General features: G+C 37.9%; 1 protein-coding gene across 3 annotated transcripts in view; it reads left to right on the top strand.

Moving 5' to 3' along the window:
• Positions 1-27,669, top strand: part of RGS7BP (regulator of G protein signaling 7 binding protein) — a 105,047-nt gene that overhangs the window by 55,268 nt on the left and 22,110 nt on the right. For all 3 annotated transcript variants that reach the window (XM_070476746.1, XM_020897935.2, XM_070476745.1), the window contains exon 3: positions 10,554-10,684. In XM_070476746.1, the coding sequence (XP_070332847.1) occupies positions 10,554-10,684 (131 nt within the window). The remainder of the gene's footprint in view (positions 1-10,553; positions 10,685-27,669) is intronic.

Raw genomic sequence — 27,669 nt, forward strand, 5'->3', positions numbered from 1 at the left:
CAGTGTAACACATGATCACTGAATGATAACTGACCTTTGAAGATCACTGCTATAATGTAAAAATAGTAAGCATTAAAGATTGAAAATCTTGATTTTGATGCAAAAATAATATTTTCTAATTAAAGTGTGTAAGCATGTATATGCTTCCTTAATTTAAATATAAATGTAACTATGAGAGCTGAAGAATTGAATCTTTGAACTGTGGTGCTAGAGAAAACTCTTGAGAGTCCCTTGGACTGCAAGATCAAAAATGTCAATCCTAAGGGAAATCATCACTGAGTATTCATTGGAAGAACTGATGCTGAAATCTCCAACACTTTGGCCACCTGATGTAAACATCCAACTTGTTGGAAAAGACCCTGGCTCTGGGAAAGATTGAAGGCAAACGGAGAAGGGGGCAGCAGAGGATGAGATGGTTGGATAGCATCACTGATTCAATGGACATGAACATGGGCAAACTCTAGGAGATAGTGAGGGACAGGGAGGCCTGGCATGCTGCAGTCCCTGGGGTCCCAGAGTTGGACGTGACTTAGTGACTGAACAACAACAAATACTATGTTTATATGTGTGTGCTTTTATTGTTCACTCACTAAACTGTGTCCAACTCTTAACATGCCAGGCTCCTCTGTCCATGGGCTTCTCCAGGCAAGAATACTGGAGTGGGTTTCCATTTTATTCCCCAGGACGTGTGTGTGTGTGGGTGGGTGTGTGTGTGTGTATTCATATATCCATATAAAATAAACTGATCCTTGCCATAGTCAGTGGGATAGGGCTGGTTGTAGCCATGTAACCCATGGTGCTAATTATCATCTCAGCAAAGATTCAAGAATCTAAAACTCAGACTCCACCAGCCACAGGTTTCTATCTGGTGACTGTAAGAACCACAAGACCTGGAAAGCCAAGGCCTAAAGAGCTGTTTGCAGACCCCACATCTCCCAACTAGAGACCTTAAAGAGGAAAAACACTCAAAGAATCAGAGGTAAATGGAAAGATCGAAAGACTCTCAAGCCAAAAAGGATAGAAGGGTGGGAGAGGCCAAGGCAGAATAAGATATTCTGAAAATGGAAGGAACAGTGCCTTGTAAATGTCAGTTTTCTCCGATCAATAAGCCTGAGTTTCAAGTATCAAGAAAAAAAAGTTACGATGCTCAGCCCATTAACTCCTTCAACCTCAGATGCCCTGGGACATGCCCAGAAAGGCCTTTCAGCGTCACCACAAAGGTCACCACCTATTCCCAGCTCTTCTCAGTTATGCCTTAAACAGTACCATTTAAGATAAATAAAAGATGATTTACAATTCAATAGTAGTATTTTTAGTCTTATTTCATTTTAAGTATCACAATGTCAGAAAAATGATGGCTCTCAATTTTTTGTGTGTGTTTAAATATAAGTTTTATTCTTTAAATGGAAAAAAATGAACAAGCTGCTTGGTAATGCTACTCACTATTTATCAATCTCTCAACTGGGTCATGGGGAAATGTCAAAGGTCCTGCCAGAGGGTAAACCAAAAACAACAGGGAGAGGAAGACCAGAATACGGTGCTAAATTATAAAATTGTGCTGCCCCTCTGAGACCCGTTGCTTTACATACAGTACTCAAAGCAGCTACCAAAAGATAATTCTGTTGCACTACAGGTTTTAACCTTGCTTTTAAAAGTTAAGTTTCCTTTCTGACTGAATCTGTATAGCTCCAGGACAAAGTTTGATCCAGATTTGTGTTCAGTGGTGAGGAAGTCACAGAGCCATATGTTCCCATGAAATTAACATGCTGAGATGTGAGGGAATTACCACAATTACTTCTTCAAAGGCTTCTGGGGCAGGGGGAGAACCAAACTTACTATGACTCTCTATGAGGAAAATATAGGAGGTTGTCACATAAAGCACAAGTTTCACACACACAAAAAATCACTAAAGGAAGATTATGAGAAAAATGGAGACAATAGGGAGAGTCAACTATTATATATAGAGATACCTTGAAAAATGTCTTGTTCCTGTTCTTCTGATTCACTGGACTCCTCTTTCTATTGCAGGGCTTATTTTGGTGTGAAAGACTACAGTCATTTAGTAGGTACATGCCATCTGTTCTGGGTTTATGAACTTGCATAGACCCTATAATTATGTTCAAGAATTTGAAACCCAAACTAAAAACTAGGTCACACACACACATATACACCAACATATACACACTTGTGCCCTCACTGCCCTCTAACTATTCATTGATTATGTTAACTCATGGAGCCACTTTGAGAAGTGTCCTTCACGAAGAGAAGGAGTAAGTGTACAAAGGCTGGCCTCTGAAACCATCACTGAATTTGGCACAGCATTAGGATATATCCTTGTTAAGTGGAATCTATCTAAGAGGACACCATTGCAGGTATTTTGAGATCAGTATCCTAGGGTAAGCCAGTTAATCCCTTTCCTCCTTAATTATTTGCTCTGAAAAATAAAGCAAAGATTATCATCCCTTTCCCTCATCCCATTTGGTTTCCTGAGTCTTTCCTTGTCATTTGAATTAATAGCCAACAACAAAGTTGACTCTGAGAATGACTCTGATATATTTGCTGCAACAGCAGTTCTGGTTTCCATCTCTGCTAGCTGACAAACTCCAAGTGTGTATCTGTCATCACCAAAGTCTGTGAAATGCTGAGGGGTTGTCAGTGGGGTCACACCTTTCTTTCTCAGCCTAATGGCATGTTTGTTTAGCCAAAGTCTCCTTCAGTTCCATGTTTGGGAGCTGTAAACAAAGAAAGAATGCTGTTGAATGGCAGAGAAGTTTTAATACTAAAGACTATACACAAGCATAATGCTAAGTAGACAAATTTGATGTGTTTAGATGGATTGCAGCCAACTTCTAACAGTCCTTCACAGTTTTTACTTATTTTCCCACCATGATCTCATTTGATCCTTGCACCAACCTTAAGATATTTCAATCATAAGTAGCTATGCTTCCCCGGTGGCTCAGATGGTAAAGAATCCGCTTGCAATGCAGGAGATCTGGGTTCGAGCTCTGGGTTGGGAAGATCCCCTGGAGGAGGGAATGGCAACCCACTCCAACATTCTTGCCTGGAGAATTCCATGGACAGAGGAATCTGGCAGCTACAATCCATGGGGCCACGAGTCAGACACCACTGAACAACTAAACACAAGCACACATCCCTATTTCACAGCTAAGGGAACTGAGTATTGAAGAACTTAAAGTGATTTTTCTACGATCACAATGCTAAATAATGAAGTCTATATTTAGAATTGTTTTCTGACTCCAGAATCCACTTTCCTTTTATTATGTCTTGCAGCCTTCATCTATTGATAAATATACAAACTGCTGAATTAGAGACAGACTTTTAAAATAACAAATTTTGCTGGTTTTTAAGAAACTATTAGCAGCTGCACAGAACACCAAAGTCTGGCAAAAGAGCAGACAGATGCAGAGTCAAATCATTTCATAACCACAGTCCCCAGTGTGCTAACTCCTGAACTTGACCTTACTAGTTGTAAAGCTTTCCAGTTGTTTTGTTCAGTTTATGCCAGGTAACTATTTAGGGGAACTATAAATCCTTGAACATCAAGTAAATGCCCATCCAGATTCTACAGTTAAGTTGTACTTGTTTACCATATATCTGTCTGTATATTCATTCCTCCATCGATAATCTATATTTTTTTCTGATGTTGCAGACATCAGAAAACTTACACCTAAATGCTTCAGCATGCTTACTATGAACTGGGGTTCAATATTTGCCTATGGTTCAATTTTTTTTTATTTCATTTATTAACTAAACATCAATTGAAAGGGTTGAAAAAGATAAAAGAGTGGAAGTACATGCTTCCCTTATGGCTCAGCTGGTAAAGAATCTGCCTGCAATGCGGGAGACCTGGGTTCAATCCCTGGGCTGGGAAGATCCCCTGGAGAAGGGAAAGGCTACCCACTCCAGTATTCTGGCCTGGAGAATTCCATGGACTGTATAGTCCATGGGGTCTCAAAGAGTTGGACACCACTGAGTGACTTTCACTTTCACTTCACTTTCACAATATGTAAAAGAAGAGTGCTAATAACTTAAAGTCATCTTAATAACAACTTTTGTGTGAAATATGCTTTAAAACATATTTATACAGAATTAAGGAATAAATATTTTTTAATATACTGGAAAAATTAAGGAATAAATGTTCTTTAATATACTGATAATCTGACCAAGATTTTCTCATTCTTTACACTTAAGCCATACTTTCCAGGTACATGTTACAAAAGCTTCAGGACATATTTAAACTCATCTTTACTCTCTTTTATGAAATATCATTGCCTATAGTTCTTTTTTAAAAGTTAAAAATTTGCATATGATCAAAGTGAAAGTGAAGTCGCTCAGTCGTGTCCGACTCTTTGCGACCCCGTGGACTGTAGCCTACCAGGCTCCTCCGTCTATGGGGTTCTCCAGGCAAGAATATGCCCAAGTCTCAAGTGTACCAGTCAATAAGTTTTGCCAAATGCGTTGTTGTTGTTCAGTCGCTAAGTCATGCCTAACTCTTTGTGACCCCATGAACTGCAGCAGCAAGGCTCCTCTGTCCATCACTATCTCCCTGAGTTTGCTCAAACTCATATCCTTTGAGTTAGTGATGCTATCCAACCATCTCATCCTCTATCATCCCCTTCTCCTCTTGCCCTCAATCTTTCCTAGCCTCAGGGTCTTTTCCAATGAGTCAGCTCTTCACATCAGATGGCCAAAGTATTGGAGCTTCAACTTCAGCATCAGTCCTTCCAATGAATATTCAGGACTGATTTCCTTTAGGATGGACTGTTTGATCTCTTTGCAGTCCAAGGGACTCTCAAGAATCTTCTTAGCACCACAGTTCAAAAGGATCAATTCTTCAGCACTCAGCCTTCTTTATGGTCCAACTCTCACATCCATACATGACTACTGGAAGAACCATAGCTTTGACTAGAGTGACCTTTGTTGGCAAAGTGATTTCTCTGCTTTTTAAAACACTGTCTAGATTTGACATGTTTATTCTTCCAAGGAGCCAGCATCTTTTAATTTCATGGCTGCAGTCATTGTCCATATTGATTTTGGAGCCCAAGAAAATGAAATCTGACACTGTTTCTGCATTTCACCCATCTATTTGCCATAAAGTGATAGGACCAGATGCGATGATCTTAGTATTTTGAATGTTGAGTTTTAAGCCAGCTTGAGTCTCCTCTTTCACTTTCACCAAGAGGCTCTTTAGTTCCTCTTCATTTTCTGCAGTTAAAGTGGTATCATCTGCAAATCTGAGGTTGTTGATATTTCTCCTGGCAGTCTTGATTCCAGCTTGTGATTCATCTAGCCCAGCATTTTGCATGGTGTACTCTGCATAGAAGTTAAATAAGCAGGGTGACAATACACAGCCTTGATGTACTCCTTTCCCAATTTGGAACCAGTCCATTGTTCCATGTCAGGTTCTAACTGTTGCTTCTTGACCTGCATACAGGTTTCTCAGGAGGCAGGAAAAGTGGTCTGGTATTCCCATCTCTTTAAGAATATTCCACAGTTTGTTGTGATCCACACATTCAAAGGCTTTAGCATAATCAATGACTTAAAGTAAATGTGTTTTTGGAATTCCCTTGCTTTTTCTGTGATCCAGCTTATGTTGGCAGTTTGAGCTCTGGTTCCTCTGCCAAATGTGTATACCCATGTGACTCAAACTTTCATCTATATATGAAATATTACACTCACTCTAGAAAGCTCCCTCTCTTATGCCCATTCCCAGTCAATACCCTCCCCACCATGGTTCTAATACCTGTTACTATGGGTTAGTTTTATCTGTTGTAGAACTTCATATAAATGGAGTCATATAATATTTACTCTTTTGTATAAGGATTTTCTCACTCAAAATTGTGTTTGGCATAATTGAAACAGACACATGTACCCCCGTGTTCACTGCAACACTATTTATAATAGCTAGGACACGGAAGCAACCTAGATGTCCATCAACAAATGAATGGATAAAGAAGCCGTGGTACATATATACAATGGAATATTACTTAGCCATAAAAAGGAATGCATTTGAGTCAGTTCTAATGTGGTGGATGAATCTGGAGCCTATTATATAGACTGAAATAAGACAGAAAGAGACCAACAAATATCATATATTAATACATACATTATATATATATATATATATATGTATGGAATTTAGGAAGATAGTACTGATGAATCTATTTGCAAGGCAGCAATGAAGATGCAGACATAGAAAACAAACTTCTGGACACAGTGAGAGAAGGAGAAGGTGGAACGAATTGAGAGTGAAGCACAGGAACATATATATTACCATATGTAAAATAGATATCCGGTGGGAATTTGCTGTGTGACACAGGAAATTCAAACCAGTGCTCTGTGACAACCTAGAGGGGTGGGATATGGTAGAAGGTCGAAGGGAAGTTCAAGATGGAGGGGACATGTGTATACCTATGGCTGACTTATGTTGACATATGGCAAAAAACAACAAACTATTATAAAGCAATTATCCTCCAATTAAAGATAGATTTTTTTAAGTGAAAAAACAAATTATGTGTTTGAGATTTATCTGTGTTGTTTTGTGTATCAGAAATTTACTCCTCTTAATTATCAAGTATTAGTCTACCGTAGGAATATTCTAGTTTCTTTTTTTAAACTGAAGTATAGTTGATGTATGAGAATCTAGTTTCTTTATCCACTTTCCTCTTGACAGACACCCAGGTTATTTCTAGTATTTAGTTATTTTAAATAAAACTACTCTGAACACTCTTAAAAAGATCTTTTTGTGAATAGGTTTTCATTTCTCTTGGGTAAATACCTAGAAGTGGAATTATCAGGTCATAGGAAGGTATATGTTTAGTTTTTTAAGAAACTTCCAGAACTCTTTCCAAAATTTTAACTCCTACTAACAATGTACAAGATTTTGTATTGTCAGTCTTTTAATTTTAACCAGTCTAACAGGTGTTCATCATATTAGTTTTGAGTTATAAAACAAGAATATCCATAATAGAGAGCATTTCCACAATCAAGGGTGACTTAGTCAATGTCTATATTCTTGTCCACCTATTACTACACCAGTCCAGTTCTCTTAAGTCCTAATATTAAGACACTAAATCCTGATTCTCAAGCTTAAAGAGTTGATTGAAGTTTCAAAAATTGGTGGTTATTTTTGAAGTTTTTAAATTCAACTTGAGCTCTAAGTCACTGAATATCATTTAAGTTCATTTTATAGTGGTTTTCTATTAATACTTAGGCTTTCAAATTAATCAAAATAAGGTTAGTTCTTGATTTATGCTCAGTAGAAAAATAATCACACCTTATAAAATTTCTTTCACAATTAAATGTGCATCAGATTGACTCTCATAGACCTAAACTTGAATAACATGAGTAAATAGTTTTAGACTAAGCATCAATCACATGTGGTAAAGTTACCTGTAAGCTATATCAGTTCCTAGAGGAAGTATGTAGGTCTAATTTTGTTTCATGTAAAGTTCTCTGTGGGCCCTCTAATTTATTCCTAGTGAGTTTCAAGCCTTTACACTGCTGTCTTCTTGACTTTTCTTCCATTTTCAAGTTCTAACTCTTGCTCACTTGTTACAAAAATAACCTAAATACTCTTAATGCTTCCCAAAAATGAATTTCAATCCACTGATCATATTAGACATATTATTATTACCCATTTGACAATTTTTCTTTTAACGAACTTTAGTAATCAATAGCAGCAACACAGCTTAGAGCTCTAAAGTAGGAGAAATAGGGCTTCCCCAGGTGTCTCAATGGTAGGAATCCACTTGCGAATGCAGAAGACCCTGGCTTGATCCCTGGTCCAGGAAGATCCCACGTGCTGTGGAGCAACTCAGCCTGTGCGCCACAACTACTGAGCCTGTGCTCCAGAGCCTGGGAACTGCAACCACTGGGGCCACGTACCACAACCACTGAGGCCTGAGGACCCTAGAGCCCATGCTCTGCAGCGAGAAGAGCCCCCACGATGAGTCTATATACCGCACTACAGAAAAGCCCCCAGAGCAATGAAGGCCCAGCATATCCAAAAATAAATAAAAATAAATAAACAGGAGGAGAGATAAACTATGCAAGACCTGAGGCTAACGTAGTCTGGTCAAAGCATTGGGAAACACTAATATAAAAGATAAATTGTCCTCTGCTCTCTGACTAGTTTTTTTCTTTCTCTATACTTCAGTTATCAAGATGTTAAAGGACGATCTATGGGCATATGTAAGAATTTTTTAAAAATTTATAATGCAACTTTAGTATCATTAATTTTTGTTGGGCTGACTATATTTCTGGTAGCACCCGTTCAGCTTCCTCCCATAGCCTTTAGGAAGGGCAAAATGGTTCCATAGTTTGAGACTCTCCATTGGTTACAGAGAAATTAGGAAGCTTGCATCCAGGGAAACGATACGAATTAGACATTTTAATCTCTATTCTGACGTCTCTTGTTTCAGAACCGCTTGATACATTGCTTTGTCTCTCACCATCTAGCTGTAAAATAATAAAATTTATTGGCTCTTAAGATATGCTAATACAGTAATCATTTGTTTAAATTACATAAAACATCGTCTATATATGAAGTTCACATATTTTTGGGATGAAGCCACAAAGCACATATTTTGTACTTTTGAAAATAACAATATTCTATGGCTTGGAATAATACTATACTGTTAATTTCCCCACTCATCAAATGTATAATATATACCACATACTCATTGCAGTTTTTTTTTTTTAATCTGCATACAACCACCAGGGCCAGTGTTATGCATAGGTGAAAACGAACAGCTATAATTGAAATGATGAAGCAACACAGAAAAGACCTACCTGCTATAAAATATTTGCTCTAGTTTCTCTTTAGGGATAATGAGAATTCAAATTTTTCTATCAAAATTTATGTATTAGCGGGTAATATACCAGGATCACTTTCTTTTATATGAACCATTGATGCCTATTACTCCTTCAGAGTCTAGCAGGGCCATGAAGGGAGGGTAGGGGACACAGACATTTGGAAAGGCTGGAGTTAATATGAAATAATGAGGTGGTGGGTGTGTGTCTGTGTGTGGGTGGATGGGTGTGGGTGTGGGTGTGTGTGTGTCGGAATGGAGGAAAGCTCCAGGAAGCAGAAGGACAGCTTGAGGGTAGAATGCACCTGTGGGAAGAAGCTCTGCAGGAAAATCTGGGACTTTTGCCAGAGATACACTTGCTTCCAATGTTGGCCTAGGGCTGGACCCATGAGACACAAACGAGAAAGTAATGTAGGCTCATATTTTTCAGATAAAGCCAAATTTTGCATGTAAGCTTTTATGAAGTCCTTTGTTCTGACACAGGAAAGACATAGAATAATTTTGCAGGCATCGTTCATACTCAGGCAAAGGATTTTGCATTTTTCTGTGTTACATAATCATATAGTTAGATATATGCTGGCTCATCTACTAAATAAATATTGAAAATGAAAACTTATTATTACAGTAAATTGCTGTGTAAATACAAATTCTATTTAGTGTGATTCCAGAACTTTTATAAAAATGAAGTCACCTTTTTTTTTCTGATAATTGCCCCTGCTGTTTTGCCACTGACCACTTTACAAAGGAATCAAATCCAAATGCTGCATTGCTTACTCAGATTTCATTGCATTTTAAATGAATGGAGATAGAAGTAAAGATACCCTAGGATATTTCACAGAGTTCACTTTTAGGCTTCTTCCATTTATAATCTAGCTCTAAACTGTATCCTTTTTATTTAGTTTTCTTTATTCAATATATGCTATTTTAGTTACAAATAAAATAGTGTCCTATCCACAACTAATTTCTGTCCTCTCAAAAAACAAAAGTGATCACCTCATGTTTTATCATATTCACATTTGTATATTTTACCATAGTTAATAGAGAATGGCTCAAGGCTTCAAATAAATTTGAGAGCATAAATTTAGTATTTATTTAGAATTAGATCATGAAGCAAAATTATTAGAATTTTATTACATTTCATTTTTCATAAATTTTTCATTTTTTCAATAAAAACACTTAATCTTTCTTAAATTAACCATAGCAAACAATAAAGGGGTTTCCTTTAGACTGAGACAAAAGACCTTGATAAAAATAATTTCTATCTTGGCTCTCTAACCATGTTATCCTAGGGCCTTAATATTAAAGAGCTATCTTCTAGCTGGTAATTGAATAGCTCTTCGTTAGTTTCTCCAAAAATAAGAGTTTTTAATCTAGTCTTACAGATTAGGATAGCCTTAGGTTTAAATATATTTTGGAAATTTGTTCCAATACTTAAATTGAAAATGTCTGATATTTTCAATTACTTAAAACATTTATGATTTTAAGCTCCTAGCAGAAATCTGCTGCTGAAGGGGAAAAATATTAAGAGCTGTTAGTCAGAAAGACACTTATGTAAGAACTGTGACATTGGTTATTGGTTCGAAAGCAAAAAGTCCTATATTTTAGACTCAAGGCTTTAGAAATCTTTAGTGAGCATTTTCCCCTCTCAGAACTGAGACAAATGGCTGATGAGTGAAATCTTGAGAATGTTCACAGCTTTTCTCCTTCATTCTGTTGCAGCCCGGAAGATGGTGAGATCCATCCAGAAATCTGTCGGCTCTACATTCAGCTGCAATGCTGCTTAGAAATGTACACAACAGAAATGCTAAAATCTATATGCCTGCTGGGGTCTCTTCAATTTCATCGAAAAGGTATCTACATTTAATATATTGCCATAAACAGTGAGAAATGTTAAACCAAAACTTATATTTTGCAAAGGCCAATATGTACCATATGTTTACCTACACACAATTAGAATATGTTCAGGAAATATTTTAAATAAATAAAAGCCTATATCAGTACTATCAACATGCATAACAACCCTGATTATCTTGAACAGAAATTGTGGTAGAAGCAGTTCTCAAATTTATTATCTTACCCCTCGTGAACATGATTTTGGCTAGAATCAGTGTGGGCAACAAAACTATATAATGATCTTACTAGGGTAGTAAATGCTATCCAAAATTGCTGCTATGTCCCTAAATGTATTTGATTGCAAGATGACAAATCACAAATTGTGCCCCAAAGATAAAATAGGGGAAACTCAATAAACAATAGGGAGGCATATTAGTGTCTGAAAAATTTCATCCTCTGGTTTTAACTTATAAAGAGACTATATTGGCCTAAAGAACTGAAATATCCAGAGATGCCAGTGGCTTCAGCATGGTTTGATCAGACTTCTGAATTCCATTCTGAGCGATGCTCTGCCTTCTCCTGGGTATTGGTGTTAACCCTCAAGCTGCCTTCCCCCACATTTACAAACTGATTCCAACAGTTTCAGTCATCACATATGCATAGAGAGAATTTCTCCCACTCTAGATTAGCTCCCTTCCCTTCCCATCCCATCCCTCTGGGTCATCTCAGTGTACCAGCTTTGAGTGTCCTGCTTCATGCATTGAACTTGGACTGGTCATCTATTTCATATATGGTAATATACAAGTTTCAATGCTATTCTCTAGAGTCATCCCACCCTTGCCTTCTCCCAGAGATTCCAAAAGTCTGTTCTTTATATCTGTGTCTCTTTTGCTGTCTTGCACATAGGGTCATTACCATCTTTCTAAATTCCATATATATGTGTTAATATACTGTATTGGTGTTTTTCTTTTGGACTTACTTCACTCTGTATAATAGGCTCCAGTTTCATCTACCTCATTACAACTGATTCAAATGTGTTCTTTTTAATAGCTGACTGATATTCCATTGTGTATATGTACCACAATCTTTTTATCCATTTCTCTGCCTATGGACATCTAAGTTGCTTCCATGTCCTAACTATTGTAAACAGTGCTGTGATGAACATTGGGGTACACGTGTCTCTTTCAACTCTGGTTTCCTCGGTGTGTATGCCCAGCAGTGGGATTGCTGGGTTGTATGGCAGTTCTATTTCCAGTTTTTTAAGGAATCTCCAAACTGTTCTCAGAGAAAGAAGTGGCAACCCATTCCAGTATTCTTGCATGGAGAATCCCATAGACAGAGGTGTCCTGCAGGCTACAGTCCATGGGGTCACTAAGAGTCACACATGACTGAGCAACTAACACACACACACACACACACACACACACACACACACACTGTTCTCCATAGTGGCTGTACTAGATTGCATTCCCACCAACAATGTAAAAGGGTTCCCTTTTCTCCAAACCCTCTCCAGCATTTATTGTTTGTAGACTTTTTGATAGCAGCCATTCTGACCATTGTGAGATGGTACCTCATTATGGTTTTTGATTTGCATTTCTCTGATAATGAGTGATGTTGAACATCTTTTCATGTGTCTGTTAGCCATCTGTATGTCTTCTTTAAAGAAATGTCTGTTTGGTTCTTTGGCCCATTTTTTTATTCGGTCATTTGTTTTTCTGGTATTGAGCTGAATGAACTGCTTGGATATTTTTGAGATTAATGCTTTGTGAGTTGCTGCATTTGCTAGTATTTTCTCCCATTCTGAAGGCTGTCTTTTCACCTTGCTTATAGTTTCCTTTGTTGTACAAAAGCTTTTAAGTTTAATTAGGTCCCATTAGCTTAATTTTGCTTTTATTTCCATTACTGAGAGGTGGGTCATAGAGGATCTCACTATGATTTATGTCAGAGAGTACTCTGCCTATGTTTTCCTCTAGGAATTTTATAGTTTCTGGTCTTACATTTAGATTTTTAATCCATTTTGAGTTTATTTTTCTGTATGGTATTAGAAAGTGTTCTAGTTTCATTCTTTACAGGTGGTTGACCACTTTTACCAGCACCACTTGTTAAAGAGATTGTCTTTTCTCCATTGTAGAATTTTGCCTCCTTTGTCAAAGATAAGGCATCCATAGGTACGTGGATTTATCTCTGGGCTTTCTATTTTGGTCCATTGATCTATATTTCTGTCTTTGTGCCAGTACCATACTGTCTTGATGACTGTAGCTTTGTAGTATAGTCTGAAGTCAGGCAGGTTGATTCCTCCAGTTCCATTCTTCTTTCTCAAGATTGCTTTGGCTATTCGAGGTTTTCTGTTTTTCCATACAAATCATGAAATTATTTGTTCTAGTTCTGTGTAAATACCATCAGTAGCTTGATAGGGATTGCATTGAATCTATAAATTGCTTTGGGTAGTAAACTATTTTCACTATATTGGTTCTTCTGATCTGCTGGATCATTGAAAAAGCGAGACAGTTCCAGATAAACATCTATTTCTGCTTTATTGACTATGCCAACGCCTTTGACTGTGTGGATCACAATAAACTGTGGAAAATTCTGAAAGAATTTACACAGAATACCAGACCACCAGACCTGTCTCTTGAGAAACCTATATGCAGGTCAGGAAGCAACAGTTAGAACTGGACATGGAACAACAGACTGGTTCCAAATAGGAAAAGAAGTCAAGGCTGTATATTATCACCCTGCTTATTTAACTTATATGCACAGTACATCATGAGAAACGCTGGGCTGGATGAAGCACAAGCTGGAATCAAGATTGCGGGAGAAATATCAATAACCTCAGATATGCAGATGACACTACCTTTATGGCAGAAAGTGAAGAGGAACTAAAAAAGCCTCTTGATTACAGTGAAAGAGGAGAGTGAAAAAGTTGGCTTAAAGCTCAACATTCAGAAAACTAAGATCATGGCATCTGGTCCCATCACTTCATGGCAAATAGATGGGGAAACAGTGGAAACAGTGTCAGACTTTGTTTTTTGGGGGCTCCAAAATCACTGCAGATGGTGATTGCAGCCATGAAATTAAAAAGACACTTACTCCTTGAAAGGAAAGTTATGACCAACCTAGATAGCACATTAAAAAGCAGACACATTACTTTGCCAACAAAGGTCCATCTAGTCAAGGCTATGGCTTTTCTAGTGGTCATGTATGGATGTGAGAGTTGGACTGTGAAGAAAGCTGAGCACTGAAGAATTGATGCTTTTAAACTGTGGTGTTGGAGAAGACTCTTGAGAGTCCCTTGGACTGCAAGGAGATCCAACCAGTCCATCCTAAAGCAGATCAGTCCTGGGTGTTCATTGGAAGGACTGATGCTGAAGCTGAAACTCCAGTACTTTGGCCACCTCATGCAAAAAGTTGACTCATTAGAAAAGAACCCTGATGCTGGGAGGGATTGGGGGTAGGAGGACAAGGGGATGACAGAGGATGAGATGGCTGGATGGCATCACCGACTCGATGGACATGTGTTTGAGTAAACTCGGGAGTTGATGATGGACAGGGAAGCCTGGTGTGCTGCGATTCATGGGGTTGCAGAGTCGGACACAACTGAGCAACTGAACTGAACTGATCCATGAACATGGTATATTTCTCCATCTATTTGTGTCATCTTTGATTTCTTTCATCAGTGGTTTATAGTTTTCTATATATAGGTCTTTTTTTTTTTTAGGTAAATTTATTCCTAAGTACTTTATTCTTTTTGTTGAAATGGTGAATGGGATTGTTTCCCTAATTTCTCTGTTTTCTCATTGTTAATGTATAGGAATGCAAGGGATTTCTGTGTGTTAATTTTATATCCTGCAACTTTACTATATTCATTGATTAGCTCTAGTAATTTTCTGGTGGTGTCTTTAGGGTTTTCTATGTAGCAAATCATGTCATCTGCAAAGAGTGAGAATCTTACTTCTTCTTTTCCAATCTGGATTCCTTTTATTTCTTTTTCTTCTGTGATTGCTGTGGCTAAAACTTCCAAAATTATGTTTAATAGTAGTGGTGAGAGTGGACACCCTTGTCTTGTTCCTGATTTTAGGGGATATGCTTTCAATTTTTTCCCATTGAGGATAATGTTTGCTATGGGTTTATTACATATGGCTTTTATTATGTTGAGGTATGTTCCTTCTATGCCTGCTTTCTTGAGAGTTTTTATCATAAGTGGGTGTTGAATTTTGTCAAAGGCTTTCTCCGCATCTATTGAGATAATCATATGGTTTTTATCTTTCAATTTGTTAATGTTGTATATCACATTGATTGATTTGTGAATATTGAAGAATCCTTGCATCCCTGGGATAAAGCCCACTTGGCCATGATGTATGATCTTTTTAATATGTTGTTGGGTTCTGTTTGCTAGAATTTTGTGTAGGATTTTTGCATATATGTTCATCATTGATATTGGCCTATAGTTTTCTTTTTTTGTGGCATCTTTGTCTGGTTTTGGTATTAGGGTGATGGTGACCTCATAGAATGAGTTTCCTCTACAATTTTCTGGAAGAGTTTGAGTAGGATAGGTGTTAGCTCTTCTCTAAATTTTTGGTAGAATTCACCTGTGAAGCCATCTGGTCCTGGGCTTTAGTTTGTTGGAAGATTTTGTATTACAGTTTTGATTTCTGTGCTTATGATGGGTTTATCAAGATTTTCTATTTCTTCCTGGTTCAGGTTTGGAAGGTTATACTTTTCTAAGAATTCATCCATTTCTTCCCAGTTGTCCATTTTATTAGCATATAAGTTGCTGATAGTAGTCTCTTATGATCCTTTGTATTTCTATTTGGCTGTTGTGATTTCTACATTTTCATTTCTAATTTTTTTGATTTGATTCTTCTCCCTTTTTTCCTTGATGAGTCTGGCTAATGGTTTGTCTATTTCATTTAACTTCTCAAAGAACCAGATTTTAGTTTTGTTTATTTTTGCTATAGTCTTTTTTGTTTCTTTTTCACTTTTTTCTGCTCTGATTTTTATTGTTTCTTTCCTTCTACTAACATTGGGGTTCTTCATTTCCTTTTTCCAGATGCTTTATGTGTAAAGTTAGGTTATTTATTTGATTTTTCTCTTGTTTCTTGAGGTAAGCTTACATTGCTAAGTGCTAAGCAGTGTAGCACTGCTTTTACTGAATCCCATAGGTTTTGGGTTGTCTTATTTTCATTTGTTTCTATGTATATTTTGATTTCCTTTTTTATTTCTTCCATGATAATAAAAAGCACATAGATTCTTAACTGATCATTTCATCTGACCTGCACTGCCTCCTGTCTTCACTGTCAGTCTCTGATTGATGCCCTTCTCTGTCTCTTCCTTTAAAAATATAAGCCCTTGCTCCCTGCTCTAGCATCTTACCATCTAAGTAAAACTCTTAAAAGAGTATACCTAAGAGCACTTTTGACTTCTCCTCTTTGTAGGATTAAGTCTCCATTTGGATTTCTATTTTATTCTCCTAAAGTACTACATAGAATGTAAATCCTTAGTACTACTTAGAATGTACTACTTACAAAATTATCCAGGATGCTGCATAAACATGGAGATGCACAGATCCTGTCCAGGACCCACTGAATCAGAATCTGGGGGCACTCCAGGTGATTCTGAAACATAGTGAAGATGGATAACCATTTAGCTACCCTTTGAAACAAAAGGAAATAACCCCATTGTTTGTATAAAAATTGAAACTTCCAAACTCTTACCTAGCTATTCTTACTCATCTAAGTACATACATGTTGTATGCTTTCTTCTTTATCAACGCTAGAAAGAAATTTGTCTACCAAGATTTAAGATGCCAGAAAATACACTCTTTATCCAGTGATAGCTCTAGTGTGGCCTTGGGCTGGGAAGGGTCTAGGCGATCTCACAAAGTCCCTTCCTGAAATAAAATACATTTGACCCTTCTGAATTCAAACAATGGTAGATCATGCACTATGCTTACAATCTGTGGCCGTTTGAATCCATGGATGTGGAACCACAGATACAGATGACTGACTATGGGACTTGAGCATCCATGGATTTTGGGGTTCAGGGTATGTTCTAAAACCAACCACCCCAACTCCATCACACACACATACAGATACTGAGGGATGAGTGTAGTCCTCAAAATCTTAGGGGAATGGTGATTGCCCTTCTAGTCTATAACATTCAATCTCTCTGTTTAGAATCTCTTTCTGGTATGTTTCTTCTAATACTATAGTAAAAATTTGTATTTTGGTAACGTTTAGGTTAGCTAATTTCTTCTTTCCACTAATTTCTTATTACAGGTTGGCCACTTCTCTTATTTATTCTATTTCATCAAGGACGGGGGGAAGAAATTGCAATTGAGCCATTATTTTGGCTCTATGTGAGAGTCTGTGGTCAATTTTTTGTTGTGATTAGATTCTGAAGCCAAATTATTTTGCAGTTATCTGTACTTTTAATTTACTTTTATTTCTAATTACCTCCCTGATTGCTACCAGAAGTCCAGAAAGGATTGTATATCACATTTAGTTTTACTATTGTATTTTGTATTGAGTAGTCATGTGTTTACTCTTTGGAGGAAAAGGGCACACAAGGTTACTGCAGGGGTGAGGAGTACAGTTTGTTTCTGAGAAAAACAGCCTCAAATCATTTAAAAGCTTCTGCAGGGAGCTTGAATTTAATAATGAAGATTGTCCTTCTCTCTCTATTAAGCAAATTATAAATATCCTTCATTAACAATATATTCAGTGGCTCTTCATGCTTTCTGCATACCTCATGTTTCTCAATTTTTGCTGTCTCATGTCTGATTGGTACAATCTAGTTGGAAATCTTTTATACTTATAAGATCCCACTATTGCCAAAAATGAAGAAAAACAGTACTAAGGTGATTGTCCTATTTCATGGCCAGCAAAATTAAAGTAAATTACAGAAATATGAGGTAAAAATACATATTTAATAAAGGCTATTAGATTATGCTATACAAGTGTGGTTCTGAAAAACTGTTATGAGAATATGACAGATAGGAATCATTTTAGGCATTGTGTAGCCTCATATTCTAACCGTTTTAAGTTGTAGGTTCCACTATTATTTGACAAAGTCTAATTTCTATGTTTATAGTGAAAAATAATTGCTCTCACTTCTTCACAGTTAATTAGGTAGGAAATCTTTTCCCACAACTGAATCCATGTATCACATTGACCATTAACGCCTGTTTCCTGACACCAGATAAAATGAGACCTCAGGATTCATTCACTCCAGTGGCAGAAAGTGAAGCCAGGTTTCTAAGAGAATTCAATAATTCTGCTGTTTTGCCCACAGCTTTCCTCTGCCCCATTCTACTCCCAGTCAGTCAGTTTTCACAACATTCCCATTCTAGAAGAAGCAGAGATGAGAGAACACTCCAGTGGAAGCTCCCTTCACATGTGAACTTGCTCTTTCCGTTTTTACGCTCATTTCTCCTCACTCTGTCAAACACTTTCTCTGACTCTGCTCCAACCCTCTGCCATCGCTTACAGTCAGATTTTCCCCAGGTCGTTTGAGGTATACCACCCTCCCTTCCTCCTCCTAAGATCTGAGATAAGATAGATTCTTCTCCTGTATTATGCCACTAGGATATATACAGATAGAAAAAATGCAGAGGAAATGTAACCACAAAAAGGAAAAGGAGAGAGAAATGTTGACAGTTAAAAATTCTTCATTCAAAATCCAGTGGGAGTTGAGAGATCAAGGTGCTCTAATAAGAAATTAATGAACAGCCATCCATCCAGCAAAAACAGGGTAAGCTCAAGACAAAGAATAGCATATGAGCAATAAAGACTCCTGGGTATTCCATCTCCTATTAAGGAATGTAAAGAAAATGACCCACACCACTAAAAGAAACAAGCAACATAAAGACAGAAATAGAATAGAGCCACAAGCCTTACTTTCCAATGTAATGAGGCAATTGATACTAAAATAGAACATTAGGTTAGAAGAAATGAAGCAGGATAAATCTTAAAATAGATTATGATTCAAATTATGGTGGACACATGCATTTGTCCTTTGAACAAATATTTATTGAGCACCTATCATATGCAAGGTACTGGGAGACTGAAATTATCAGGACTACAGAGATAGATCTGTGTTCTTATTGAGTATATAGTCTCGTGCAGAGAAATAGGCAGGGGTGAAAGTTCTAAAAATCCCAAACACTAATAATTACAATGTCAATAATTAAAATAGAGTAGGTAATGTAATAGAACATGACCGTGACTGTGGGTGACTACTTTAGAAGGGGTGGTCAAAACTCTCTGAGGAGACAGAATTTAATCTGAGATTTAATGACAAGAAGAACACAACTTCATAAACATTTGTATCTAATGCAAAGGACCCAAGACCAGAACAAGTTTGTGCTATTTGAAGAACATAAATATAAACAACTTCTGGAATCTAAGGGCAGTCTAACACCATCTCTTATTCTGTCTCCTTGTCTTAAATACCAAACAGGGAGCAGGGCACCATATTCATCACCTTTAGTCAAAGTAGATGTCAGCTGAGGACTAGGAAAATAACAATGATCACAACTTCCAGTTGTTGTGTACCTTCTACTTGCCAGGTGCTTTATCCATGCCATCTTACTTCATACTCAAACATTGTTTTCCCCATTTTACAGATGGAGAAGCTGAGTCTCAAAGAAGTAACTTGTCCGGGGTCACCTAACACATTCATCCCCTTCACAAAGTTTGTGACTGTTTTACCACACCAAACCATTGCCCACTAATCTACCTTGGAGAAAGGCAAGAGAACATATCAAATGGAGAAACGAAAAATACTAGACTAGCACCATGAGCTGAATTTATTCTCAGATCTGACTTAATGATTGGTGTGCATATTTCAAGACACCATGTTTAATGAATTGCTAAAATTCATTGTGCATTTTATTTCTTACCAAAAGAAGTTCAGAGAGTTACTTCTAAGATGGGAGGGAAAGTGAACTCCATCAATCACTTAATGATTTACAAAATATTTTGATTTGGGTAAAGAAGTTTAATTCTGCCTAGGAAATGCTTATATTTAGGAAAATAAAATGAAGCTTTCATGTGATACAAAGGGAGCATGATTTTAGCTATGACACCCATTCTGGGAAAGTTGAGGTTAATTAACTACATAGTTGATACCTCCTATACATTGTTCTGCTCTACCTTAGAGGCTGGAAATGGAGCAATGAAAGCCTCACAGGGACCTCCCTCAAACATGCTTCTGTTGTCTCCAGTGTCCTGCTATTCTGCTTCCTCCATGCAGTTAGGAGAACCACCAAGATGACTACTACTCTGGGGGCAGTGATAGGACTATAGTGTCATAAGGAGTATAGAGGACATAGGGCAGTGGGAGGGGCTGGGAAGAGGGAGATAGCTCTGTCTCTTCTCTAAATTGGAAAATGTTCATTTCCCAGCATATGGGCAAGAAAAGAGCTCTGTTTATGGTATAAGTATTATTTTTCCACTATATGTTTTATGGCACTATGAATATCTCACCACAATGTAGAAGAGCCTTTGAAACTGTTTTTCAATACAGGTAAACAACTAACTGAATTAATATAACGTATTTTTATTTAAATTACATGCTTTTCAGAAATGCAAGGATAAAAGTGAATTACTTAACAGCCTACATTTCCCCACTCCTTTTCACAGTGCATGGAGTTACAAAGCTTCTACCAGTTATGAAAATGCATGAGAACAAGCGTAACCATGTGGATAAGCTTCCACACATCTCCTGTAAGCTGTGTTCATTTAGTTGCTCACAGCACAAAAACCATCCCGGGAGCCTTCCCTAGATATAGTATCATAGCAGATAATGTGTCTGGAGCACAGAGGACATGAGGAATTTGCCCCTGCCATCAAGGAAATGATAGTGCAGTGATATAATATTTGCTCAGAGAAGATTAGTTTGTTTTGATTCCTAGGGAAATTCACACAAATGAATAAAGTTGACTGCAGTGGACATCAGAGGCCAAACTCAGGGCCTCCAAGGGGACGCTATGGCAGTGCTTTCTGCTGTCACTCTTAGGCTGAAGACAGAGTGGCAGCAAGAAGGAGTGGAGGGGAGGGAAGAGAGGAAAATGGTCAGAGAAGACAGAGAATGGGAGAAGTGAGATCAGGAGTAAGAAAGAGGTCTCTAGAGTGGAGGGCGATAAAGGGGCCGCCACTCTAAATAAAAGACCCCAGCCCAGTCTTCTGGGGCTAGTGAAGTCCTAGGATTTGGAGGTGGACGGAGCTCTGTGGGACTTTTGAGGCTGCCCCACAATCAGATGTGTTTTTGTTCCTCCTCAACAACTGACCATTTCTCACGAATATAAGAATAACCAGCCCTCCAAACTGGTATGTGCTTCATGGGTGGTTTCCTTTAACTTTTTCTCAAACATGCCTGTTATAGTATCCATAAACAGGCTAAAAATACATGGAAATCCCAGAGGAGCTGAAGGCCAAAGCTTTGCACAGCCCTGAGGAACGTGGCCAACTTTTTGATGTCTTGGTTCTCGACAGGGTGAAGCCAGCTTAGTGTGATTTTAAGGTGCTCTAAAGGCTCTCCTTCTCCCCTCCCTCCATCTTCTCCCTGAGAAAATACTTGTTCACTGAGGCCTGAAATTGATTTTTCAGGGGACAGAGTTTTTTGTTTCATAAAAAAAAAATGATTTTAAATGCACAGTGACTCGGGCAAAATAAAACTTTGACTTGAAGTTACTGTCTGGAAGCAGCCTGACCCTTTTCCTGAGAGCAGCGCAGACACCATCTGAGGTGCTCCTTCTGAGGATCGCTGGTCAAAGAGGGGAAGCTGGGGATGCAGAACTCAGATCTTCCACTGTCTGGATATGTGGGGCACTCCCTGCTGACTTTCTGATGGGGCTCAAAAGAACATCTAGCCTCTCCAACCTCATCTCTAACCAGTCACCCCACCCCACCTGCCCCCCAAACCCTGCTGGCCACATTCAAGGAATCTTGAACTGCTTTGAGGAACCTGAATTTGGAAGTTGTTTCCAGTTGCCCCTCTGCCTATAACATATTGCCCACCCTACCCTGTCCCACAGCCACCTCTTCACATAGTCTACCCCTGCACTTTCTTTGAGTTGAAGCTTAGATGGGACTTCCCTGCAGAGAGCTTTCCCTGGCTCTCCATGGCTGGACTGATGCCCACCCAATGTGTCCCCCAGGCACATGTTAAATTGAGGGGTAGACATCTGATTTGTTGTCTGTTGTCCTCTCTAGAATTGATCACCTTGAGCGTGTTCACCATTACTTTCAGTTAGTAATTATTGAATAAGCAAAAGGAATTTGCTTTCATGCTGCTGTTGAAAGAGAGGGAAGATATAATGGAAAGAATAAATCCATATTGGTTCTTTTATTTGTCAGGGTAGGGTACCAACTGCATGAAACAACACCAAATCTCAATGGATTAGAACAAAAAGAGTTCACTCTTCACCCGTGTCAGAGTCCAACCCCAGAACTGGGGTGAGCTGGGCCCTTTCGTTCTTTCCACTCCCCACATCCATCCAATAGTCAGGGGAGAAAAGAAAGCATAAGGGTTCTTATAGGAGGATTTTTAGAAGCTCATCTGGAAGACGCATACATCATTCTTACTCAGAATTCATTTGCCAAAACTCTGTCACACAGGGAAAAAAAAAGGAAGAAAAGAAAAAAAAAAAAAATAGAGGTCGGCAAACACAAAATAGTCTCCCATGGCCCTGAAAAACGAGGAAGGATGATTTCAACAAGCCAGAAATTGAGGAATTTCTCAAAGCTCAAAAGCAATGGAGATTGGATTGGTGGATATAAATGAAGAAAGGAAGCCAGAGCCGATAAGAAACTCAAAGAGAAACAAAAGAAATTCATGCAGGAGAAAAATACTACAAAAATAAAATCGATTCTAGAGATACTTCAACCTAAGAGTCAACAAATGCAAATCACAGGAAGGGTTTCTGGAAACGCTTTCAGGGAAATGAATGTTCGAAATTCTTTCAGCAAGAGCTGGACTACCCCACACTGAGTAACTGAGATAGGCATTGCTTGCCCAGAACACCTGCTGTGAGTGTCAGGACTGGGCGGCAAAGCAGAACAGAGGGTGAAATAACAAATCCTCCATGAGGGCAGCTGCAGAACAGGAAAGGGAGCAGAAGACTGCAGTGTTTTTTCTCAGACTAAAGCATTCCAGCTATCTCTTCGGAGTAGAACTTGTAAACAAGAAACTCAAAGCAAACATGGGACCCAAGAAATAGGATGTGTACCCAGGTCAGCTTATCAGTGGAGACGAGAAGCACCCAGAAGACAAGCTGTAGACATGCATTGTCCAGCCAAACACCTGCTCCTTTTCCAGTCACCAGAAGAAAGATGCTCATCAGAATGATAGGCAAACAGGAAAACCAGCACCCTGAAAGGGATGTACCAAATGGCAATATGCAAACAGCTAATGCTTGATGAACAGATTTTAAGTAGAAACAGATGAAGAATTTAAAATATAAATGTAATCAATAGTCTCAGAGAGATATATTTTAGGTCTGTCACACCTCAGAAACAGTCATTACAGCAGTAAGGAATCTGTCAGTTTTGTTGGAAATGAAAGTGTTATCTATCAAATAAAATTTCAGTAGATGGTTTAATTAGTGTTGGGAGACAGTTTTTCAGTCTCTTGCATGTCTGCATATCTTACAAAGTGAGACACTGACTGCCTTTGTTTTACACTATCTTTTCAACGATGTTTATTTAGTAAATGTCTTGAAAAAGAGAGACTGTGTCTCCCTCCAGAGCAAGGCATGCTTACAATTCAGTATAATGAAAATATTTCCCTACGAAGCAAAGCGCAGACATGCTTATAGAAGACTTTGGATCCTTAAGCTCAGGGCTCTCATCTCCTGTGTGTGTGGAGTACGATCTGGCCCTTCCGGTGCCTCAAGAAATTAACACAAATGCTGCTACTCTAGTCCTGCTTTGTGTACGAAGTTGTCTTTGTCTTTAACCTAGGAGTCTTGTGTCTCTTTCCAGTACCCATGAGATTGTGGCAGATTAACACACATAGAGGAAATTCAGACCCTTCACAGTTCTTAACAATTATTATAATGGAAATACTGAGAGCTTAAAATAGGGACTCGTGGTTAAGACTCTGGGCTTCCAATGCAGGGAGTGCTGGTTCGGTCCCTGGTCAGGGAACTCAATCCCACAGGCTTTGCAGTGCAGCCAAAACAGAAACCCATAAAACAGGGACCTGAAAGGTCAAGTCAAGTTACTCTCCCAGAACACAGTCCCCACACTGAATATAGAATATAGGGGATAAATACGATCCAGAGACTCTAACGTGAAATAGGAATTCTGATAGAACTGAGAAAATATAATCAACAAAAATAGAAAAGCTTTTCCCAAACCCAACGGAAGAAATATTTACATTGAAAAGGCTGTAACATCTCAATAAATCACTCCACATATTACTTAATAATTACAAAGGGAAAAGGATTCCTCCACCTATAAATGCTGGAAGAAATCACCTTAACCACGCTATCAGTACTTAAGTAACCTCATTAATAATGGAAGAAACACTTGTGTGCTTTCTAATGCAATGCACTGAAAAGGACACAGTATTACTTCTATAATATTCTTGCTAAAAATGTTTACTCTGAATCTAGACTTGTGTAAACAATCAAGACAATTCTTTATTTAAAGACATTCTTTAAAACAACTGGCCTGGACTCTGTTCAAAACTATCAACGTCATGAAGGATGAGAAAAGACCAGGAGTCTATTCTAGATTAAAAGAGAATAAAGAAACATGACATATAAATGTGGTGCACAGGCCTTAATTGAATCCCTCAATGTAAAAAGAAAGCTAAAAGTGACATTACTGGAAAAACTGGATATTGTGGAATATTTGGAAAACTGGAAAATTTGGATATAGATATATTAAATAATAAAGTGAAAATGTTTGTTGTTCATTGTGTCCAACTCTTTACAACCCCATGGGCTGTAGGCTGCCAGGCTCCTCTGTCCATGGAATTTTCCAGGCAAGAATAGTAGAGTGGGTTGCCATTTCCTTCTCCAGGGGGTCTTCCTGACCCAGGGATCCAACTGGGATCTCCTGCATTGCTAGCAGATTCTTTACCATCTGAGCCACCAGAGAAGCCCATCTATTAAATAATAGTATTGCATCAAATTGAATTGAATCATGGATTTAATTAAAGTTAAATAAAGTTTTTCATGTGATAATGGTTTTAAGACTATATAGGAAAATGTTCTTGAGGAGATATATGTTGAAGTATTTGGGATGAAATATCATTAATGTCTGTAACTTTTACATGGCCTGTCAAAAATTATAAACATTGTACATATATACAAATTATATACATAATCTTATATGTGAAATCTATATATGTGCATATATATGTATATACAGAGAAAGAAGGAGAGAGACAAAAGAAAAATGTGGCTAAACCAACAACACTGCAAAGCAATTTTCCTCCAATTAAAAAATAAGTTAAAAAAGAAAACTAGGTCTAAATATTAACAATTGGTGAAACAAGAATATTTGAATGTTCATTGAATTATTCTTGAAATTTGCTATAGATTTGAAGTTTTTCAATATAAAATAATTGGAGAAAATAGACTGCAAACGCAAGTCAAATGCCAAAAAAGGAGTAATGTATAAAGTACTCATATCTAAACATATTTAGGAACCATTTCATAACTCAATTGTTTAAAGATAAAAAAATTTTCAGAGGGCCATAAACAGTCTACATACATAGCATCCTTGGATATATATATATATATATATATATATATATAGAAGAAAGACAATAATATCAGCCAAGTTCTGAAAGAAACTTAGAACATAGATTTTTATATCCAGCCAATTAGAATTTAAGTGCGAGTACAGAGAGAGAAGCAAAAAGTATTTTCAGTAATATGAAGACTAAGAAATTTTGTATTCAGAGATCTCCTCTGAAATAGTCAAAGATATATTCCAGAAAAATTAAAATGAATCCAGGAAAAAGGAAGATATGAAGTCCAAGAAGCAGTGGTATATAAAGAAATTGTCAGCCAGCAATATGCAGCAGTAGAAATTAGAAACAGTTACAATAGAAAACTATACTATTAAAAATGTAATTAGTAGATGATTTTCTAGGACAAATAAATTACCAGACTCAAGAAAAGCAAAATCTTTTAATAAACCATGAAACCAAGACAGTACTGAAAAAGTAATCAATGAGTCATCTTTTGCTGAAGTTCCAAATTTCAGATGCTAATAATTTATAGTTTCACTTGCAGTGGAAATTATCATTATCTATCATGGAGAGAGAACTCTTTCAAATCAGCAAGACAGCCCAAGTGATATGAACAGAAAATGTAAGGAAGGAATGAATACAGGTAGCCAATTAACTTACAAAAAATATTAAGTTTAATCTCAGTTCAGTTCAGTTGCTCAGTTGTGTCCAACTCTTTGAAGCTCCATGGACTGCAGCACACCAGGCCTCCCTGTCCATCGCCAACTCCCAGAGTTTACTCAAAATCATGTCCATTGAGTCAGTGGCGCCATCCAACCATCTCATCCTCTGTCATCCCCTTCTCCTCCTGCCTTCAATCTTTCCCAGCATCAGGGTCTTTTCAAATGAGTTCTTCACATCAAGTGGCCAAAGTACTGGAGTTTCAGCTTCAGCATCAGTCCTTCCAATGAACATTCAGGACTGATTTCCTTTAGGATGGACTGGTTGGATCTCCTTGCTGTCCATGGAACCCTCAAGAGTCTTCTCCAACACCACAGTTCAAAAGCATCAATTCTTCTGCGCTCAGCTTTCTTTATGGTCCAGCTGTCACATCCATACATGACTACTGGAAAAACCATAGCCTTGACTAGACAGACCTTTGTTGGCAAAGTAATGTCTCTGCTTTTAAATATGCTGCCTAGGTTGGTCATAACTTTCCTTCCAAGAAGTGTCTTTTAATTTCATGGCTGTGGTAACCATCTGCAGTGATTTTGGAGCCCAAGAAAAGTAAGCCTGCCACTGGTTCCCCATCGATTTGCCATGAAGTGATGGGAACAGATGCCTTGATCTTAGTTTTTTGAAGGTTGAGTTTTAAGCCAACTTTTTCACTTTCCTCTTGCACTTTCATCAACAGGCTCTTTAGTTCTTCTTCACTTTCTGCCATAAGGGTGGTGTCATCTGCATATCTGAGGTTACTGATATTTCTCCCGGCAATCTTGATTCCAGCTTGTGCTTCATCCAGCCCAGCGTTTCTCATGATGTACTCTGCATTTAAGTTAAATAAGCAGGGTGACAACATACAGCCTTGACATACTCCTTTTCCTATTTGGAACCAGTCTGTTGTTCCATGTCCAGTTCTAACTGTTGCTTCCTGACCTGCATACAGGTTTCTCAAGAGGCAGGTCAGATGGTCTGGAATTCCCATCTCTTTAAGAATTTTCCAGAGTTTGTTGTGGTCCACACAGTCAAAGGCTTTGGCATCGTCAATAAAGCAAAAGTTGATATTTTTCTGGAACTCTGTGCTTTTTCAATGATCCAAATTTAATCTCAGTAGTAATAAAAGAGAGGGGAAAAGAACTTTAGTGAAAGATTCTATTTTCCCCCATCAAATAAGCAAAAATTAAATACTGATAATTAAAAGTTCTGGCAAAAGTATATGGAAATGGATTCTCTCATTCAGAGTTGGTGGAAGTAAATTAGCATAGCCTGCGACTTCCCTGGTAGTCCATGGTAAAGACTCTGCCTTCCAATTTAGGGGACGCAGGTTCAAACCCTGGCTGGGAAACTAAGATTCCTCATGCTGTGGGGCAACAAAGCCCATCCTCCACAACAAGAAAACCTGCACACCACAGCAAAGACCCAACACCCGCCCCCCCAAAAAAATTAGCATAGCCTTTCCGGAGGCCAGTTTGGCAATATTCATTAAAGTACAAAATGTGAATACATGTACTTTGTCCCAGTTTTCTGTATTAAAGGATCTGTCCTATACAAATACTAGCATATGGTAAAGAAAGGGAAGAATTACGAT

Source organism: Odocoileus virginianus, chromosome 14 (assembly GCF_023699985.2).
Source record: "Odocoileus virginianus isolate 20LAN1187 ecotype Illinois chromosome 14, Ovbor_1.2, whole genome shotgun sequence".
Lineage (NCBI taxonomy): Eukaryota > Metazoa > Chordata > Mammalia > Artiodactyla > Cervidae > Odocoileus > Odocoileus virginianus.